General features: G+C 49.1%; 2 protein-coding genes across 2 annotated transcripts in view; both read left to right on the top strand.

Annotated features, from left to right (window-relative positions):
- The window catches only part of LOC119922251 (H-2 class II histocompatibility antigen, E-S beta chain), a 30862-nt gene extending 15147 nt beyond the window's left edge, over positions 1-15715 (top strand). The window contains exon 6 of the mRNA XM_038742212.1: positions 15349-15715. Coding sequence (XP_038598140.1) covers positions 15349-15362 — 14 coding nt within the window. The 3' untranslated portion in view covers positions 15363-15715. The remainder of the gene's footprint in view (positions 1-15348) is intronic.
- Positions 4026-15715, top strand: LOC119922250 (DLA class II histocompatibility antigen, DR-1 beta chain-like). The gene is given in 8 exon segments (XM_038742211.1): positions 4026-4144; positions 7719-7867; positions 7869-7934; positions 7936-7990; positions 12573-12854; positions 13390-13500; positions 13948-13971; positions 15349-15715. Coding segments are annotated over 8 exon segments (801 nt in total). The 5' UTR covers positions 4026-4044; the 3' UTR covers positions 15363-15715.
- Positions 15716-21478: the final 5763 nt, after the last annotated feature.

Genomic DNA, 21478 nt, shown 5'->3' on the forward strand with positions numbered 1-21478 from the left:
AGTGCTTTGTGCATAGTAAGGGCTCAATACAAAATGCCATAATTATTATTATTATCCTCATTTTACAGATGAGGGAACTGAGACCCAGAGAAGAGAAGTGACCTGCCCAAAATCTCGCAGCAGGCAAGTGGCAGAGCTGGGATTAGAACCCATGTCCTCTGATTCCCGGGCCCATATTCTTGACACTAGGCTACGCTGCTTCTCTTAAAAATAATAATTAGTGTGGTATTTGGTAAGCACTTACAACTTGCCAGGCACTCTAACAAGCTCTGGGGTGAAAACAAGTAAATTGAGTTGGACACAGTCCCTGTCCCAAGGGGGGCTCACAGTCTCAATCCCCATTTTACAGATGAGGGAACTGAGGCACAGAGAAGTGAAGTGATTTGCCTAGGGTTACACAGCGGACAAGAGGCAGAGCTGGGTTTAGAACCCAAGACCTTTTGATTCCTAGGCCTGTGCCCTAGCCACTGGACCATGCTGCTTCTTGTGTCCCTATGTGTCCCCCCGAGACCCTAAATCCGACCCCCTAATCCCCACGACTCCTTCACACCGTCCTCCTCGGCGGAATTTTTTGATCTTGCTTTTCCTTATTCCCTCCCAAGCTGGCCCCTTCCCCGGCCCCTCGAGACTCACCTCTTCCACCCTCCAGGCTGAGGTTGGATCAGGAGATGTTGAACAGAGAAACAACAAAAAAATTACTGTCATTACTGTAATCATTCCACTTCAGCACTTCCAATTCACCCTGGGGATTTTAACCTCCCATAGCCCTTATACATCCATCCTTACACAATATCATTGCTTCCCAAATAATAATAATAATGATGGCATTTATTAAGCACTTACTAAGTGCAAAGCACTGTTCTAAGCGCTGGAGAGGTTACAAGGTGATCAGGTTGTCCCACAGAGAGCTCACAGTCTTCATCCCCATTTTACAGAAGAGGTAGCTGAGACCCAGAGAAGTTAAGTGACTTGCCCAAAGTCACACAGCTGACAATTGGCAGAGCTGGGATTTGAATCCATGACCTCCGACTCCAAAGCCCGTGCTCTTTCCACTGAGCCACGCTGCTTCTCATCTAATGTAATGTAGGCTAGTATCTCTGTGCTCTGCACAGGGTAAGTGCTCAATAAATACCACTGGTGATGATAGTGGTGTCTGTTTCCCCTTTAGAGTGTAAAATCTTTGAAGGCAGGGCTCCAGCTCATTAACTCAACTGTGCTCTCCCAAGAACGTAGTGTAGTGCATTGCACACAATAGGCGATCAGTGACTACTATTGATTGATAAGATTGACTGATTGATTGGCGGCACTGATGTGCTGCCTGGACAGGCGACACACAAATGCTGCCAAAACAGAGACTTCCGGTCACTGCCTCTCCCCTCCCAGAACTCTTCCCCAAATAACTCACTTGCTTCCTGAGTGCTAGGCACTGCCTTGGGTTAGTGAAACAGTAGCAAGACACCTTCCCGCCCCTCAGGGATTTTACAATCTAATGGGGGAGACAGGCAAAATCACTTACACTTCTTTAAAGCCAGAGAAAAACAAGGAGGAAGGAGAAAGCTGGAAAACACCTCATCATCACCTTCATCATAATCGATGGTACATATTGAGCACTTATGCTGTCCAGAACATTGAAGTAAACGTTTGGGGAGAGTCCACTAAGAGAGTTGTTAGACACAGTCGGTTTCTAGGACGGTTTACACACATTAATATGGATGAATAATTGACAATGTTTAACACAGCTGGACAGAACTGTGAATAAACGCCTAACTGAAAGATGATACACTTGAAAAGCATTTCCTTCCCACCATCAGCAGTCGTGTATAATGGTAATAACATAATAATAATAATCTAATATAATGGTATTTATAAAACACTTACAATGTGCAAAGCTCTGACCTAAGCACTGGAGAGGTTACAAAGTGACCAGGTTGTCCCACGGGGGGGCTCACAGTCTTAATCCCCATTTTACAGAGGAGGGAACTGAGGCACAGAGAAGTTAAGTGACTTGCCCAAAGTCACACAGCTGACAATTGGCAGAGCTGGGATTTGAACTCATGACCTCTGACTCCAAAGCCTGGGCTCTTTTCACTGAGCCACACTGCTTCATACACAGACACTCAACAGGGACTTTTCCTCTTCAAGTCCCTCGGGGGGGTCAACTGACAAATCAGCATCCAGACTAGCCTGGCATCACCAGTTACCAGGTGAAACATGGTTCTGAAGCTGCCCTTGGGGGCTTCTCCCCTCCCCCATTCTGACAAAATAGAAATGTATCCTAACGCTACTGTCCACAGGCCTGAACCTTTTCGCCCCTTCCCTCCACACTGTGTCCGATATGAAATCTGGTATGATGACCACCTCAGTCAGTCACTAGTATTTATTGAACACTTACTGTCTGAAGAACACTGTACTAAGCGCTTGTGAGAGTGTAATATAACAATAAACAGACACATTCCCTGCCCACAGAGAGCTTAAAGTTGCCCAGGGGAGACTGCAGAGAAGGAAAAGCGAAACCACAGAGAGGGAGAGAGATCAGGGCTGGAGACGCAGATTTGGGCATCATCCTCGTAGAGATAGTAGTTGAAGCCATTCGAGCCAATGAGCTCACCAAGGGATTAGGGGGTGATGGAGAGCTGAAGGGAACCCAGAACTGAACCTTGAGACCCACAGGGACCATTCTCCTCTCAGCGGGGTCAGCAGCAGTAGCTGCCCTAAGTGGTGGAGCGGTGGCAGAAGAAATAGGGGCAAAGAGTGTGGAGCTTGAGATCACCCAACAGAGAGGGGGAAATTCCAGCCAAGCTAGTCTCAGCCAATCAGAAAGATCCCCCACGGTGACACCACTGCTGCTGGGTTGAGTGGCCGTGTGGAGGAGCTGGCAAAGGAGATAGAATAATTCCCCAAGAGAGGGAGCCCAGGATCGCTTAGAACAGTTCTTCGCACATAATAAGTGCTTAACAAATGCCATCATTATTATTATTATTATCACAGACAGCCGAAGGGAGAGCCCTAAATTGAAGGCCTGTGTACCCCACTACATACAGCTATCTGTCCATCGGGAATGGAGTATCCTAGGTGAAGGGTGAGACCACCCTGAGACCACCCTGACCTGATAGCCCAATTCCAGTCACAGGGGTCCCCAGGTTACTGAGAATGTTTCTCCTCTGGGGGAAACTACTGCTATTGCTACTACTGCTACTGATGAAATAAGAATAATAATACTACTAATTCTTAAGCACTTACTACGTGCTAACCCAGAGATACAAAATAATCTGCTCCCATATGGGGCTCACAATCTAAGAAGGAAGAATAAGAACTGAATCCTCATTTTACGGTCGAGGAAACTGAGGCACCGAGAAGTTAAGTGATTTACCAAGGTCATCCGGCACGCAAGTGGCTGAGCCGGGATTAGAACCAGTTGTCCAAGGATCTCTTCTCTGCTCCAGTCCACTTTAGCCTCTCCCTCTAGGCCTGGAGACTCTGCTTCCTCAGATGTGCTATTGAGGCCCCGGTGGCGGAGAGCCCCAGAGACCCAAGGGGCAGAGACACCTCACCTACTCTACCTCCCTGCAGGGGCTGGGTGTATTGACTCTGAGGCTAGTTCTGCCCAGCTCCTGGGCAGGACCCCAGATCTTCACCGGTCAATTTTCCCAGCTCAACCACTTCTTACTCTCCCACTGAGTTTGCTCAGGGAGCATGTTTGCTAATTCTGTTGCATGGCACTCTCCCAAGCACTTCGTACAGTGTTCTGCACATAGTAAGTGCTCAATAAATACCATTGATTTGTTGAGTTGAGCTACTGAGGTCTCCATTTCCCAAAAAGTTGAAGTTTAAAAGTTGAGCCTTCACAGACTATCTCTGCCTAGAGACCGATGACACCCGATATGACCAACTTTGATTGGTTCATTCACCACAGGATGCCCAATCCTTTGGCGGAAAGGAGAAGATCTTGCTTCTTACCTTCAGAAATTTGGGGGGGGCAGGTGGCCAAGAATCGTCCTGGCAGCGATTCTTCCCTGGTCTCCCAACCTCTGTCCAGCCTACAGGATGGCATCTCTGCGGGTCCCCGGGAGTCTCTGGGCAGCAGCTGGGGCAGTGGCACTGATGGTGCTAACATTCTCTGGGGCCGGGGGCCGGGAGACTCCAGGTAAGTCCAGAGAGCTGCCTCCAGAGAGCCCAGCATCCCGGGATGTCCCTCCAGGTAGAGGGGGGATTCGGAGGACGCCCCGCTCCAGCCCCACCCTGAGAGGATTGGCTACATCCAGATCCAGGGGTGCAAGGTGAACTGCTGCTCCTCATCCCCAATCCCTCTCGGGCTGGACTGGTTCCAGCTACTAGAGATTAAATATCCCAGAAACCTGGTCCTGCCAGGGCCATGGGGAAGAGGCTAGGGGGTTGGGGAGAACCGCTGGGCGGGGAATGGGGGAAGTAAAATAAAGTGGATAAAAGTCGAGACTGGGGGAGAGGGCAGGAGAATCTCTTGAGATATTAAGGATTATACAGAGCCCCTGGTGAGGACGAATAGAATGGGAAAGTCATTGCATTAGAAGTTTCTGAGGGCACAGACAGCGGTACTCTGCTAAGCCCTTGAACAGTGCTCTGCACAAAGTAGATGTCAATCAATTCCATGATGAGATAAAGGGGTGGGAGGAGAAGGAGAGTGAAGAGGCTAGGGTGGGGATTAGAGATCTCATATGAGAGACAGCATTGCTTAGTGGATAGGGCACGGGCCTGGGATTCAGAAGGACCTGGGTTCTGATCCCAGCTACGTCACTTTTTGGCTGTGTGACCTCAGACAAGTCACTTAACTTCTCTGTCCCTCTGTAACTTCATCTGTAAAATGGGGATGAAAGCTCTGAGCCCCTAGTGGGACATAGACTGTGTCCTACCTGATTAGCTCGTAGTCATCCCAGGTCTTAGTACATCGCTTGGCACACAGTAAGCGCTTAACAAATACCATTTAAAAAAAGACAAAACAAAACAAGTAAGCCCTACTGAGAGCTCACTTCCTCCAAGAGGCCTTCCCAGACTGAGCCTCCTTTTTCCTCTCGTCCTCCCAATCCCCCCCACCCTACCTCCTTCCCCTCCCCACAGCACTTGTATATACATTGGTACAGATTTATTACTCTATTTATTTGCCTTGTACATATTTACTATTCTATTTATTTTGTTAATGATGTGCATCTAGCTTGAATTCTATTTGTTCTGACGATTTTGACACCTGCCTACATGTTTTGTTTTGTTGTCCGTCTCCCCCTTCCAGACTGTGAGCCCGTTGTTGGGTAGGGACCGTCTCTATATGTTGTCGACTTGTACTTCCCAAGTGCTTAGTACCATGCTCTGCACACAGTAAGCGCTCAATAAATGCGATTGAATGAAAGTAGACTGGTGTCAAAGCCGTCAGAAGAAATAGAATTATAGCTATATGTACATCATTAATAAAATAGAGTAGATATGTACAAATAAAATAAATAGAGTAAAAAATATGTGGGGATTAAGACTGTGAGCTCCACGTGGGACAACCTGATCACCTTGTATCCTCCCCAGTGCTTAGAACAGTGCTTTGCACATAGTAAGTGCTTAACAAATGCCATCATTATTATTATTATTATTATTATTACAAGTATATACAAGTGCTGTAGGGAGGGGAAGAGGGCAGGGTAGAAGGCCGGGAGATGGGGAGGGGAGGAAGAGAGAAAATAGGGAGCTCAGTCTGGGAAGGCCTCCTGGAGGAGGTGAGCTCTCAGTAGGGCTTTGAAAGGAGGAAGAGAGCTAGTTTGGTGGATGTGCGGAGGGAAGGCGTTCTGGGCCGGGGGAGGACGTGGGCCGGGGGTCTATGGCGGGACAGGCGAGAACGAGCCCCGGTGAAGAGGTGAGTGGCGGCAGAGGAGCGGAGGGTGCAGGGCTGGGCTGGAGAAGGAGAGAAGGGAGGTGAGGTAGGAGGGGGAGAGGTGACGGACAGCCTTGAAGACGAGAGTGAGGAGTTTTTGCTTGATTCGTAGGTTGACAGGCAACCACTGGAGAGTTTGGAGGAGGGGGGTGACATGGCCAGAGCGTTTCTGAACAAAGATAATCCGGGCAGCAGAGTGAAATATAGACTGAAGTGGGAAGAGACAGGAGGATGGGGGATCAGAAAGGAGGCCGATGCAGTCATCCAGTCGGGATAGGATGAGAGATTGAACCAGCAAGGTAGTGGTTTGGATAGAGAGGAAAGGGCGAATCTTGGCGATGTTGCGGAGGTGAGACCGGCAAATTTTCGTGACAGTTTGGATGTGTGGGATGAATGAGAGAGAGGAGTCGAGGATGACACCAATGTTGCAGGCCCATGAGACGGGAAGGATGGTAGTGCCGTCTACAGTGACAGGAAAGTCAGGGAGAGGGCATGGTTTGGGAGGGAAGATAAGGAGTTCAGTCTCAGACATATTGAATTTTAGATGGTGGGCAATCAATCAATCAACCAATCAATCATATTCATTGAGCGCTTACTGTGCGCAGACCACTGTAGTAAGTGCTTGGGAAGTACAAGTTGGCAACATATAGAGACGGTCCCTACCCAACAGTGGGCTCACAGTCTAGAAGGGGGAGACAGAGAACAAAACAAAACATATTAACAAAATAAAATAAATAGAATAGATACGGACAAGTAAAATTAATAAATAAATAGAGTAATAAATACGTACAAACATATATGCACATATACAGGTGCTGTGGGGAAGGGAAGGCGGTAAGGCAGGGGGGATGGAGAGGGAGAGGAGGGGGAGAGGAAGGAGGGAGCTCAGTCTGTGAAGGCCTCATGGAGGAGGTGAGCTCTCAGTAAGGCCTTGAAGGGAGGAAGAGAGCGAGCTTGGCGGATGTGGGGAGGGAGGACATTCCAGGCCAGGGGGGATGACGTGGGCCGGGGGTCGACGACGGGACAGGTGAGAACGAGGCATGGGGAGGAGATTTGCGGCAGAGGAGCGGAGGGTGCAGGGCAGGGCTGGAGAAGGAGAGAAGGGAGGTGAGGTAGGAGGGGGCGAGGTGATGGACAGCCTTGAAGCCGAGGGTGAGGAGTTTCTGCCCGATGCGTAGGTTGATACATAGGGCAGAAATCCAGATGGAGATGTCCTGAAGGCAGGAGGAGATAAGCGCCTGGAGGGAGGGAGAGAGAGTGGGGTGGAGATGTAGATTTGGGTGACATCAGTGAACAGATGATAGTTGAAGCCATGGGAGCGAATGAGTTCACCAAGGAAGTGAGTATAGATAGAGAACAGAAGGGGACCTAGAACTGACTCTCGAGTAATAGTAGTAGTAGTACTACCATCCCCATTTTACAGATGAGGTCACCGCGGCCCAGAGAAGTGAAGTGACTTGCCCAAGGTCACAAGGCAGAAAAGTGGGAGAGGAGGAATTTGTTAAGTGCTTATTGTGTGCCAGTCAATGTAGTCAGAGCTTGGGTGGATCCAAACTAATCGGGTTGGTCACGGGACCCCCTCCCACGTGGGGCTCACAGTCTCCATCCCCATTTTAAAGATGAGGTCACCGAGGCCCAGAGGAGGGAAGTGAGATGCCCGAGGTCACACGGCAGACAAGTGGCAGGGGCGGGATTAGAATTTATGGACTTCTTACTCGGAGGTCCGGGCTGTAGGTTGGCAATGGGGGGCGGGGGGCAGGATGGGGGGTGTCCCCTCCCCCCGGCCACACTGTCCATCAGCCAGGCCCGGCCCGCTCTGCTCTCCCCGCAGAGCATTTCCTGCTCCAGGACAAGTTTGAATGTTCCTTCCACAACGGGACGGAGCGGGTGCACTACGTGGTCAGACACATCTACGACCGGCAGGAGTACGCGCGCTTCGACAGCGACGTGGGCCTTTTCGAGTCGGTGACCGAGCTGGGTCCGCCCGGCCGCCCAGTACTGGAACAGCCAGAAGGACATCATTGATCAGAAACGGGCCGAGGTGGACACAGTTCTGCAGGCACAACTACGGCGTGAGTGATGGCTTCTTGTTGCAGCGCAGAGGTGAGCAGGGCCGGGTCTCCCCTCCCCTCCCCGGGCCGGGCCACCATCCCCACGATGGGCCCCCCACACACACGTCCCACCGCCGCCTGGGTCTTTCTGAAACCACATTCCTGATTTTCTTTCATTTTTTCCGGGGCTTATTATGTGCCAGGCACTGTACTGACCCCTGGGACTAATTCAAGCTAGGCGGTTTTTAAAACGGTATTCGTTATTTAATTGTATTCATTAAAGGCATTCTCATAATAGTAATAATAATAATAATCAAGCCATTTGTTAAGACTTCTAGACTGCGAGCCCACTGTTGGGTAGGGACCGTCTCTATATGTTGCCAACTTGTACTTCCCAAGCGCTTAGTACAGTGCTCTGCACACAGTAAGCACTCAATAAATACGGTTGATTGATTGATCCACCAGCCAATCGGGTTGGACCCGATCCCCATCCCCCGAGGGGCTCACAGGCTCGATCCCCGTTTTACAGATGAGGCACCGAGAAGCGAAGTGACTCGCCCAGGGTCACACGGCAGACAAGTGGCAGAGGAGGGATTAGAACACATGACTTTAAGATTCTCAGGCCCATGTTCTAGCCACTCTGCCGTGCTACTTCTTACTATGCACCAGCCACTGTACTAAGTGCCGGGGTAAATACAAGCTTATCACTTTGGATACAGTCCGTATCCCATTTTTTTTAATGCTATTCCTTTTTAATTTATTGTATTATATTCTTTCTGTTAAGGCTTTCCTATGTTGTAGTTGCTATCCTAAGCACTGGAGTAAACACAAGCTAATCAATTTGGGTGCATTCCTATTCCTTTTAATAATGCTATTCATTATTTTGTTTTATTTTATTTTACAGTATTTGTTCAGTGTTTACTATGTTCCAGGTAATAATGATGGTACTTCTCAAGCGCTTACTATAATAATAATAATGATGGCATTTGTTAAGTGTTTACTATGTGCCACACACTGTTCTAAGCACTCGGGTAGATACAAGGTAATCGGATTGTCCCACGTGGGGCTCACAGTCTTATTCCCCATTTGACAGATGAGGAAACTGAGGCCCAGAGAAGTGAAGTGCCAAGCACTGTACTAAGGTACAGTTCTACGTGCTGGGGTGAAGACAAGCTAATCAATTTGGATGCAATAAAAGTCCAGATTTTAAAAATACGATTCATTATTTTATTTTATCGTATTCTATTTCTTAAAGGTTTACTGTGTTCCAGGTGCTATACTAAGCACTGTGGTAAATGCAAGCTAATCAGTTTGGACATAGTCCATGTTCCATTTTTTAAAATACTATTTGTTGTTTTATTTTATGGTATTTGTTAAGTGTTTACTATGTTCCAGGCACTGTACTAAGCCCTGGGGTAAATACAAGCCTATCATTTTGGATGCAATCCATGTCCCATTTTTTTTTAATGCTATTGGTCATTTTATTTTATTCTCTTCCATTTTATTTTATTTTATGGTATTTGTTAAGGGTTTACCATTTTCCAGGCATTGTACTAAGTGCTGGGATAAAGACAAGCTAATCAATTTGGATGCAGTCTATGTCCTACATAAGTCATAGTATTACTCTCCTTTTTACAGATTAACTACTCAATCAGTCAATAGTATTAACTGAGCACTTACTATGTGCGGAACACCGTACTAAGCATTTGAGAGAGTACAACAGAATTAGCATACGCATCCCCTGCTCATAACGAGCTTGCAGTTTAAAGGGGGAGGGGGAGACAGACATTAATATAAAATAAATTATTTATAATGTATAATATTAATGATAATGGCACTTATTAAGTGCTTAGTATGTGCTAGGCACTGTACTAAGCACCAGGCTGGATACAAGCACATGGGGTTGGTCACAGTTTTTGGCCCACATGGGACTCGTAATAATAATAATAATAAAAAGGTTGGTATTTGTGGAGGGGGAACGGAGTTTCAGTCCAGGGGGAGGATGAGGGAAAGGGGTCAGCTGCGAGGTAGATAAGATTGGGGTACAGTGAGGATGCTGGCACTAGAGGAGCGGAGTATGCAGTCTGGGCTGTAGGAGGAGAACACTGAGGTGAGGCAGGCTGGAGAGAGCTGATTGCTAAGATGAGGTTACTACTGAGTTACAGAGAAGTGAAGTGCCTTGCCCAGGATCACAAAGCAGACAACTGGCAGAGCCACGATTAGAACTCAGGTCCTTCTGACTCCCGGACGTGGGCTCTACCTGTGAGGCCACGCTGCTTCCCATTGTTATCAATCAATCCATCGTATTTCCTGAGTGCTTCCTATGTGCAGAGTGTTGTACTAAGGATTTAGGGGAGTACAGTATAACGGAGTTCGTAGAAGCATTCCCTGCTCACAGCAAGTTTACAGTCAAGAGGAGATGGCAGACATTAACATAAATCAATAAATTAAATTAATAAATTGTTAATATATTAATAAACTCATTCAATCGTATTTATTGAGCACTTACTGTGTGCAGAGCACTGTACTAAGCGCTTGGGAAGTACAAGTTGGCAACATAGGTTGGATATGTTGGACATATGTTGGATGAGTCAGAGGTCATGGGTTCGAATCCCAGCTCCACCACATGTCTGCTGTGTGACCTTGGGCAAGTCACTTAACTTCTCTGAGCCTCAGTTCCCTCATCTGTAAAACAGGGATTAAGACTGTGAGCCCCACGTGGGACAACCTGATCACCTTGTATCCCTCCAGCGCTTAGAACAGTGCTTTCTTTGCACATAGTAAGCACTTAACAAATGCCATTATTATTATTATTATATGTATATTAGTGCTGTGGGGCTGAGGGAGGGGTGAATAAAGGTAGCAAATCCAAGTACAAGGGTGACAGAAGAGAGTGGGAGAAGAGGAAATGAAGTGAAGTGACTTGTGTGAGGTCAAATAGCAGACATAGATAAGCAGCAAGGCCTAGTGGATAGAGCCTGGGCCCGCAGTCCAAAACAGTTCACTGAATTCTAATCCTGGCTCTGCCACTTGTCTGTTGTGTGACCTTGGTGAAGTCACTTAACTTTCCTGTGCCTCAGTTCCCTCATCCGTAAAATGGAAATGAAAACTGTGAGCCCCACGTGGGACATGGACTGTGTCCATTTTGATTGTCTTGTATCTACCCCAGGACTTACTACAGTGCCTGGCACATAGTAAGTGCTTCACCAATATTATCAAAGAAATCAATGAAATAGCAGGAGTGAATCCAGTGCCTGGCACATAGTAAGTCCTTAACAAATATCATCAAAGCAATAAATTAAAAAGTGGCAGATACAGGATTAGAACCCAGGCCCTCTGATTCACATGCCTGTGCGCTTTCTACTAGGCCATACTCCTTTCCAGAACAGCATGCAGATGAGGTAGGGCATAGAGTAGGGAGGACTGGTGATGTTAGCGGCACAGAGGGGTGAAGGCCTAGGGGCCCGGAGGGGTGAAGGACTAGGGGGCATGGAGGGGTGGTGAGAAAGGGAGTGCGGAGGGGCGATGGGCTGGGGTGTGTGAAGGGGAAGAGATGAGGGTGTATGCAGGTATGATGGGGAGCATGGGGGCCTAGAGTCACAGGGGGGAAGAAATCCAGAGGCGGCGAGATGAGGGTCATATCGGAGCAGTGTGTAGGGGACACAGAGAGGAGGTATAGTAGGGGGGATACACAGGGCATTGAGGCAGGAGGCAGGGAAAAGTGACAGGACAGGGGGCAGGGCAGGAAATTGGGAAAAGGGGCAAGGAAGGACAAAAGGATGGTGAGGGAAGGGAGTGGAACATGGAGGGGCAATGGGTAGGGAACTTAGAGGGGCGTACGGGGAGGGGTCACAGAGGGGCTCTTAGGGTAAGAAGTGTTGGGGGGATTCATTCATTCATTCAATCATATTTATTGAGTGCTTACTGTGTGCAGAGCACTGGACTGAGCGCTTGGGAAGTACAAGTCGGCAACATAGAGAGACGGTTCCTACCCAACAACGGGCTCACAGTCTAGAAGGGGGAGACAGACGACAAAACAAAACATGTAGACAGGAGTCAAAATCGTCAGAACAAACAGAATTAAAGCTATATGCACATCATTAACAAATTAAATACAATAGTAAATATGTACATGTGAAATAAACAGAGTAATAAATCTGTAAAAACATATATACCAGTGCTGTGGAGAGGGGAAGGAGGTAGGGTGGAGGGGATGGGGAGGAGGAGAGGAAAAAGAGGGGCTCAGTCTGGGAAGGCCTCCTGGAGGAGGTGAGCTCTCAGTAGGGCTCTGAAGGGAGGAAGCGAGCTAGCTTGGCGAATGAGACGTAGAGGGCAGAGGGTAAGGAGCACAGAGGAGCGATGGGTAAACATCTTATTTTCTGTGCAAGTGCTTAGTACGGTGCCCTGGCCAACGTGAGTGCTTTATAAGTACCACCACCACCTCCACTGTTACCTGGAAAGGGGTGGAAGGTGGGTGGTGGGGGAAGGAGGTGGCTGGAGACTCCAGCAAGAAAAGGAAGCACCAGCAAGAGTTAGCGTCAGACCGGACAAGAAGCCCTTGGTGCTACTGGGTCATCTGAGGGAGGACAGTCTCATCGTCCCTGACTTCTTCTCCCTCTTCCATCCTCCTCTAGTCGAGCCCACAGTGAAGGTCTCGCAGGCAAAGACAAAGCCCCTGGAAAGACACCAGACACTCGTCTGCTCTGTGACGGGGTTCTACCCAGGAGACATCCAAGTCCAGTGGTTGCGGAATGGACAGGAGCAGAAGGAGGGTGTCGTGCACACAGAACTGATGCGTCATGGAGACTGGACCTTCCAGGTCCTGGTGATGCTGGAAACGACCCCCAAGAGCGGAGACATCTACACCTGCCACGTGGAGCACAGCAGCCTGCAGGGCCCCGTCACCGTGGAGTGGAGTGAGAGGCCGCCCCTGCCCCGCCCACCCCCAATGTAACATCCTGTGGCCCGTGTTTCTCCTTGGCCCTCTGTGTCCTGGGGTTTTGCCCCAGCATGAGCTCCAGCACTATTGATTTCATCACTATGGAGACTGGGGAGCTCCTAGCCCCTCCTATGGAGATCAGAGGACCCAGCCACTCTCCCCTCAAGGCCCTGGGCACATCGTTAAGGGACTTGTGGAGTTGATCTGGGAGATGGGAGATTCCCCACAAGGAGACATTACCTGGGCCCCGGGCCCTGGACTTTCCTCTTCTATCCCTTCCCAGGCTGGGTGAGAGCAGAAACCCAGGATCCTTCCTGCCCTTTTACCTCTCACTTAGATGGGAACCCTGGGAGAAGGATGACCCTTGACCCCACTCTCCCCTCTCCCCCCGTCCAAGTTTCAAGAAGGGACCAGGCTACCTCCCAGCCTCTCTGTTCCCCAACTCCCAAGCTGGCCACTGATGTCCCTGGTGGGGACTCTGAGGGTGACCCCCTGTGACCTGTCCTTCCCAGGGGCCCAGTCTGAATCTGCCCGGAGCAAGATGCTGAGTGGAGTCGGGGGTTTGGTGCTGGGGCTCATCTTCCTGGCCGTGGGACTCACCGTCCACTTCAAGGGCCGGAAAGGTAATGGGATCTGGGACGAGAGCGGGGGCTCTCCCTGTGTTTCCCCCAGGATCTCTAGTGGGACCGGGATTCAGGGAGTTGGGGGTCTCTGGCCCAGTGTTCAGGTTTCCCTCATCCCTTAGAAGGGACTTAGCAGGGGAGTCCAAACTCTGGGCTCAGGGGAGTCACTGGGGATGGAGTCTCTCCAAGCAGTGGCAGCAGGGCTGAGTAGTAACAGAGCTCAGAGGGTTAACAGCAGGCGGGGGGTCTCCTGGTTTGTGGGATCCCTACATGATTCCTCATCTCGGGGTGGATGCATCCCAAGCCATCCAATTCCGTAGTTCCGTTCCTTTCCCTCCCCTTAGTCCCAGCTTCCGGGCTCACTGGTCTAGTGGGGAGGAAGGGAGAGGGAGAAGGTCGGGGATCCGATCTGTTTCTGCCCAGACTTATCATGTCTCTCTGTTCCAGGACACTCTGGCCCTCAGCCTGCAGGTAAGGTCTTTCCCTTCCCTGCACAAAGGACATGCCTCTCCACACTTTGGCCCCTTGGGATCATCCGTACATGACAGGCAGCGGGGGAAGGGTCTGGGGGTTCTAGCCTACTTTGGAGAAGTTGTTCTTCCTCCAGCCCCAGACCTCCTCTCCCCACCACCTGTGATAGCGGCCGTGGGGCCACTAGGGGAATTGGACACTACTTCATCGCTCACTCATTCATTCATTCCTTCAATCATATTTATTGAGTGCTCAGTGTGCAGAGCACTGTACTAAGTGCTTGGAAAGTACAATTCGGCAACAGATAGAGACAATCCCTACCCAGCAACAGGCTCACATTCTTGAAGGGGGAGACAGACGACGAAACAAAACAAGTACGGGAAGAACGCGGGCTTGGGATTCAGGACCTGGGTTCTAATCCTGCCACTGCCATTTGTCTGCTATGTGACTTTGGGCAAGTCACTTAACTTCTCTGTGTCTTAGTTACCCCATCTGAAAATCAGGACCAAGGCTGTGAGCCCCATATTCATTCATTCATTCAATCGTATTTATTGAGCGCTTACTGTGTGCAGAGTACTGTACTAAGTGCATGGGAAGTACAAATGGGCAACATATAGAGACGGTCCCTAACCAACAAAGGGCTCACAGTCTAGAAGGGAGAGACAGACAACAAAACAAAACATGTAGACAGGTGTCAATACTGTCAAAATAAATAGAATTATAGCTATATACACATCATTAATAAAGTAGCGTAATAAGTATGTAGAAATATAAACTATATATATATATCTATATGTAGCTATATAGATATATATAAATGTTCATTTAGGCCTAATTCTTCCTAGGAGTAAAGAGATAAGCAGTGGGGATCCAGGTCACTACGGGAGGGTGACCTTTATCTGGGCAGAAGAGTACTTCAAGGCACTGACCTGGACTTCATTTATGCTTTCTTTTCACCTTGCTAGTTTTCTTTCCTTTCAGTGATAAGAATGGTTCCTACTGTTCAGTAAGGAAATAAACTCCAAAAACTGGGAAGCAGGCAAAGCATTAGCAGTCAGAAGGACCAGGTGGTTTACCTGTGGTCTGAATTGGTGATCCCCCATATGGGGCATGGTCTGTGACAAGTCTGAATAGCTGGAATCTACGCCAGCGTTTAGTACAGAGTCCGGCACATATCGAGCGCTTAATAAGCACTATAAAAAAGGGTATTTCCTGGAGCGGTTTCTAGGAGATCCCACTCCTACCAACTACCACCTGCTAACACATTTGATTCCAGATCCTGAAATGAAAGGGCCACGGGTGTCCACTATAGGAAAACTGATATCATGGATGCGGATTGGAGATCCAGAGTGACCTTGTCTTCCCTCTCATCTGCAGGACTCCTGAGCTGATCTCCACCGCTGTGTGCCTCACCCACTAGAGCAGCTGGTCCTGTACCTCTCCCTGCCCCTTGGAGGTGATCCTGTGAGTGATTCACCTCCTCCAGCACCCTACGACCCTCCAGGCCTCGATGTCCCCCTTCCCCACCCTCGTGGACCCCCCTCCCTGACCATCCTGGCAGCATCTTTCCTTCTTGGGCCTCATGCTTGGTGGAGGCCAAGTGGGGGCGGGGGGGGGTGGTGTGTGGGGGAATAAACCTCTGACTTTCCCAGTTACTCCCCAGGGAACACAGCAGCCCATCCTTCCCCGTTGAGTTGACATCTCATTTCTTGAAGCTTTTTCCTCATTAAACCGTGGGACTGAGGTCACTCTGTGGTGCTGTATCTTGGGCCTTGGGGCTGGGGCAAAATAGAAAGCTACAGGAGGGAAATGGGAGGGAGAGAGGCCCACAAGACAGATAATGTTAGCCTGTACTAGGATAGATGCCAATGGGAAATGGGACTTTTAAGGCCAGACCAATGCCATCCCTGGAGTGGCATTCGGGGGCAGTGGCTATAACTGTGGCCACCAGATAGGAACAAGGGATCGAGGACACTCCGAGGAGCCCAAACTCTTGTCAAATCAGCTTCATTTGAGACCCTGAACCTCAGCCTCACTCTGTCTCCTGGCAGCATCGCTAATGAAGGTACTTGTTAAGGGTGTATTGTATACCAAGTACCATATCGAGCGGTGGGGTAGTTATAAGAGAATCAAGTTGGTCACAGTCCCTGTCCCACATGGAGGTCCTAGTCTAAATCCTCATTTTACAGGTGAGGAAATGGAGGCACCGAGCGGTTAAGTGACTTTGCCAAATTCACCCAGCAGGCAAGTGGCAGAGTGGCAGAGTTGGGATTAGAACCCAGGTCCTCAGACTTCCAGGCTTGTGCTCTTTCTATTACTGCTTCCCAGGAATATACTTCAGTTGCTTGCAATCTTAAGTCAATAGATGCAGTCCTGCCTTCAATCAATCGGTCAATCAATAGTATTCACTGGGCCCCTGCTGCATGGGATGTTGTCTGTGCCCTGTATTTTTCACTGACACTGACTCACCCCAGTCTCCATCTCAGCTCAACTTCTTTCTTCACAGTCCCTGGCCACCCTCATTTGAAATAACGATTTCATCATTCAATCCATCACATTCATTGAGCACCAACTCTACCCACAGCACCATCCTAAGTGCTTGGTAGAATACACCGGAATTGGTAGACTTGACCTGTGCCCTCAAGAAGCTTAAAATCTAGCAGGGGAGCCACGCTTCAATAAAATTAGATAGGAAGAGGTGAAAGAATACATAACATCAGTACCCAAGTGTTAACTTGGCTTGTGGTAGGTGGCAAGCATGAGTTGAATTGGTAGTCGGGGGATGTAAAGTGGAGAGGAGAGGTGGAGTTTAGAGTCCCCAAAGGGCTCAGAAGAGCAAAATGTTGTCCAGCCTTTCAGAAACCAAGTGAGTGAGAATCAGAAGACCTGGTTGATCACTGTTGACTGACATCCTTCTCATCAGACCTCCCAGGCAGCTGTGTTAAGGCATTGCATCTTGAGCCTCTTGATTTTGGCAATATCTCCCAGGAGCCACAGAATCATTTTGTTAGGTTCCAGTGAAGAAGGTTGGGGTTTAGTGGCTCTGATTTAGTGATTGATTCTGATTGCTTTTTGTCCTTTGTTTTCTTATTGAGGGTTTTTTATTTGTTTGTTGGGGTTTGGTATTGTTAAGTGTATGCTATGTGCCAAGCACTGTTGGGGTTGGGGTTTAGTGGCTGTGATTTAGTGTGTTATGGCTTTTTGTCCTTTGTTTTATTCTTGAGGGTTTTTTGTTTGTTTATTTTGGGGTGGTTTTTTTTCGGTATTGTTAAGTGTATGCTATGTGCCAAGCGCTGTACTAAGCATTGGGGTAGATTAAAGATAATCAGGCCCAACATGGGGCTTGCAATCAAAGTAGGAGGAAGAACAGGTTTGCAGATGAGGGAACTGAGGCACAGAGGAGTTAAATGACTTGCCCAGGGTCACACAGCCAACAAGTGGCTGAGCTTGGATTAGAACTCAGGCCACGTGACTCCCAGACACGTGCTCTTTCCAGCAGGTCACACTTCGTCCCTAGGCCACTGGACTAAGCAATGGGGTAGATACACAATCATCAGGTTACCCACAGTCCCTGTCCCAAATAGAACTTCCAGTCAAAGGAGGAGAGAGAACAGGTGTTGAATCCACATGTTCCAGAGAGGAAACTAGGAACAGAAATGTACCCAACGTAGAACTCAAGTGCGTTGAAGAGTCTCATGAGCTACTGACTGAGCAAACTGAATAGCCTCCCCTGGTGCCTCTGAAAAGATGCCCACTCCCTGCCACTCTGCCATCTGTTCCTCTGGCTCCACTGTTTGCTGTTATCATCAATGGCATTAATTGAGTGTTCACTATGTGCAGAGCACTGTACTAACTGCTTGGGAGAGTACAATACAAGAGAGTTGGCAGACTCCTCAGACTGCCAGGCATGAGTTAGATAGGCCAGAAACAATCCTACTTGCCTGAGGCAGGAGGAATCCTACTACCCTCAGCCTGGGTGACATTTGTCTGATCCCCTCAGCAACCAGGGGAGGATCCTGCGAGGCAACGGGCTGCTCAGGAGTGACCAATCAGCCCTCAAACAGCCATCTTCGTTGCTGACCAACAAGGCCATCAGGACTGTGGCCCCCTGACGGGGACTCCCAAAGAGCTTCCTCTTTCTGTTCATTCATTCATTCAATCATATTTATTGAGCGCTTACTGTGTCTACAGCACCGTACTAAGCGCTTGGAAAGTACAATTCGGCAACAAAGACAATCCCTACCCAACAAGGGGCTCACAGACTTGAAGGGGGAGACAGAAAACAAAACAAAACAAGTAGACAGGCATCAATACCACCAAAATAGATAGATAGAATTATAGATAGATACACATAATTAATACAACGAATAGAGTAATAAATATGTACAAATATACACAAGTGCTGTCGGTGGGGGGAAGGGAGTAGAGCAGAGGGAGGGAGTAGGGGTGATGGGGAGGGGAGGAGGAGCAGAGAAAAGGGGGGAGGCTCAGTCTGGGAAGGCCTCCTGGAGGAGGTGAGCTCTCAGTAAGGCTTTGAAGAGGGGAAGAGAGCTAGTTTGGCGGATGTGGGGAAATAAGGCATTCCAGGCCCGAGGTAAGACGTGGGCCAGAAGTCGACGGCGAGACAGGCGAGAATGAGGCTCAGTGAGGAGGTTAGCAGCAGAGAGGCGGAGTATGTGGGCTGGGCTGTAGAAGGAGAGAAGGGAGGTGAGGTAGGAGTGGGCAAGGAGACGGAGAGTTTTGAAGCCGATAGGAGTTTTTGCTTCATGCGAATGTCGATAGGCAACCACTATAGATTTTTGATGAGGGGAGTGACATGCCCAGAGCGTTTCTGTAGAAAGATAATCCAGGCAGCAGAGTGAAGTATAGACTAAAGCGGGGAGAGATGGGAGGCTGGGAGTTCAGAAAGGAGGCTGATGCAGTAATCCAGTCAGGATAGGATGAGCGGTTGTAGCAACAAGGTAGCGGTTTGAATGGAGAGGAAAGGGCAGATGTTGGCGATGCTGTGAAGGTGAGATTGGCAGGTTTTGGTGACGGATTGGTTGTGTGGGGTGAATGATAGAAGTCAAGGATGACACCAAGGTTGAGGGCTTGTGAGACGGGAAGGATGGTAGTGCCATCTATAGTAGCGGGAAAGTCAGGGAATGGACAGGGTTTGGGAGGGAAGATAAGGAGCTCAGTCTTGGACATGTTGAGTTTTAGGTGGAAGGCAGACATCCAGGTGGAGATGTCCCAAAGGCAGGAGGAGATACAAGCCTGGAGGGAGGGAGAGAGAACAGGGGAGAAGAAGTAGGTTTGGGTGCCATCTGCGTAGAGATGATAGTTGAAGCCGTGGGAGTGAGTGAGTTCACCAAGGGAGTGAGCATAGATGGAGAACAGAAGGGGATCAAGAACTGACCCTTGAGGAATCCCTACAGTTAGGGGATGGGAGGAGGAGGAGGAGCCCGTGAAGGAGACTGAGAATGAACGGCCAGAGGGATAAGAGGAGAATCAGGAGAGTACAGAGTCCATGAAGCCAAGGTTGGGTAACTTTTTGAGGAGAAGGGGATGGTCGACAGTGACAAAGGCAGCTGAGTGGTTGAGGAGGATTAGGATAGAGTAGGAGCCATTGGATTTGGCAAGAAGGAGGTCCTTGGTGACCTTTGAGAGAAACACCCACTCAACCCCATCCGAGGGATCCCCTCTTGCTCTGACTCCCTCCACCATCTGCTTGGCACTTGGCTCAGTAATGGGGTTGTACTGTACGGAGGCTGAGGGTGGTACAATGGGCCCAGATGTGGGATAGTGCCTCAAGGGACATGAACCCCAGGTCAACCCCGGTGGCCCCCTACCAGTTGTCGCTTCCGTGCCAAAAAGTTCCATGAACTGAGCTTTCTCCCCTAGGGATTTCATGCTCGTGAGACAGCTGGGCGAGGGAAGCAACCTTCCCCAAATCACATCTCCTCCATGAGGCCTTCCATGACTAATCCTTCATTTCCTGTACTCATTCTTCCTTCTGCCTCACCTGCACATTTGGATCTATACTTTTTAGGCACTTACTATTCATCCACTCCGTAGCCCCACATTACTTATTTATATATAATAATTTATTTTAATGTCTGTCTTCCCCTCTAGACAATAAGCTCCTTGTGGGCAGGGAACCTGTCTACTAACATTATCGGATGGTACTCTACCAAGAGCTTAGCACAGTTCTCTGGCTAGTACACATTCTATGGATTAACTGTTTCCTAGAACATCAAAGGTCAGTGTATGAAGGTGGGAATCACCCTCTACTGAATTGTCCTCTTCTGAGCGTGGAGCTAGCTGGACACTAACAGCTTGATGAAGCGGCCAGCGGAGCATGACCAGAATTCTTTTGTTAGGGCTATTGTTAGGAAATAAATTGTGGAAAAAGGCCTATGGGCCCGAGGGTCTTCCAGCATGAGGAGGAGAAGATTTCTGTCCCTCTCTCCCACCCAGAGAAGAGGTGGGACCTGGGCCAGACAAAGCAGTTTCATCTGACCAGTAACAATTCAGATCGATCCGTGCACAGCTTCCTTGACACAGTGGTTTTCTGGAGAGACTGAGATTGTAGAAAGTGACAAAATATGGGGGTGTGGGGATGTGGGTCTGGGTGTGTGTGTGATTTTTACATGCACAAGACTAAATCCCCAAATATCGGTAAGAAAATCATCTCTTTCTCGGTGACTCCAGAGATTCACAATCGCTTCTTAGGTCCCCCTAACCCTACCTCCTCTCACTGGCACTGTAGGGGGAGGGTTAGAAAGGGCCAACAGGACTAGGGAACAGTCAGTTTTCTCTGGCCTTAGCTACCAAATCTTTCTTGACCAGAGCTCATTCCCAGAGCTGAGAACTTGCCGGGATTTGGCTGATCGAAGGCCGCAGGCCATATCCCCTGGCCAAATAGGGAGACTCTCTTCCAACATTTCCCTGACAAAGGATTGAGGAGAGACACCTCTCCCCCTGCCCCAGCTAAAGGTCCCAACAACATTGAAGGGACAGTAAAGAAGACAGGGGAGACCCAATCATCCTGTGGTAGAGAACGGACCCTAAGCAGAGATAGAATTGGAAGTGTTTTGGTTGGAATTGGCGGGTCCACTCCAGGGAAAACTTGCCTAGTGTGATGGAAGAGTTCCCTGTGGATTTTCTCAGAGTATCTAGTCCCCTACCTGTCCCTGGACAGTGCGAACTCACTCAGTACTCATACCTAATAGCTCTGGTGCCGTGGGTGGCCGGGAGGCAAGCCAGGTTGAGAGCCCGCAGGGTTAAGGTTGCCTTTGGGGCCATTCTCCTCTCAGCGCTGTCAGCAGCAGTAGCTGCCCTGAGCGGTGGAGCGGTGGCAGAAGAAAGAGGGGCAAAGAGTGTGGGGCTTGTAATCACCCACCAGAGAGGGGGGAAATTCCAGTCAAGCTAGTCTCAGCCAATCAGAAAGATCTCCCAAGGTGACAACACTGCTGCTGGGTTGAGAGACTGTGTGAAGGAGCTGGCAGAGGAGATAGAATAATTC

Source organism: Tachyglossus aculeatus, unplaced genomic scaffold (assembly GCF_015852505.1).
Source record: "Tachyglossus aculeatus isolate mTacAcu1 unplaced genomic scaffold, mTacAcu1.pri scaffold_101_arrow_ctg1, whole genome shotgun sequence".
NCBI classification, from domain to species: domain Eukaryota; kingdom Metazoa; phylum Chordata; class Mammalia; order Monotremata; family Tachyglossidae; genus Tachyglossus; species Tachyglossus aculeatus.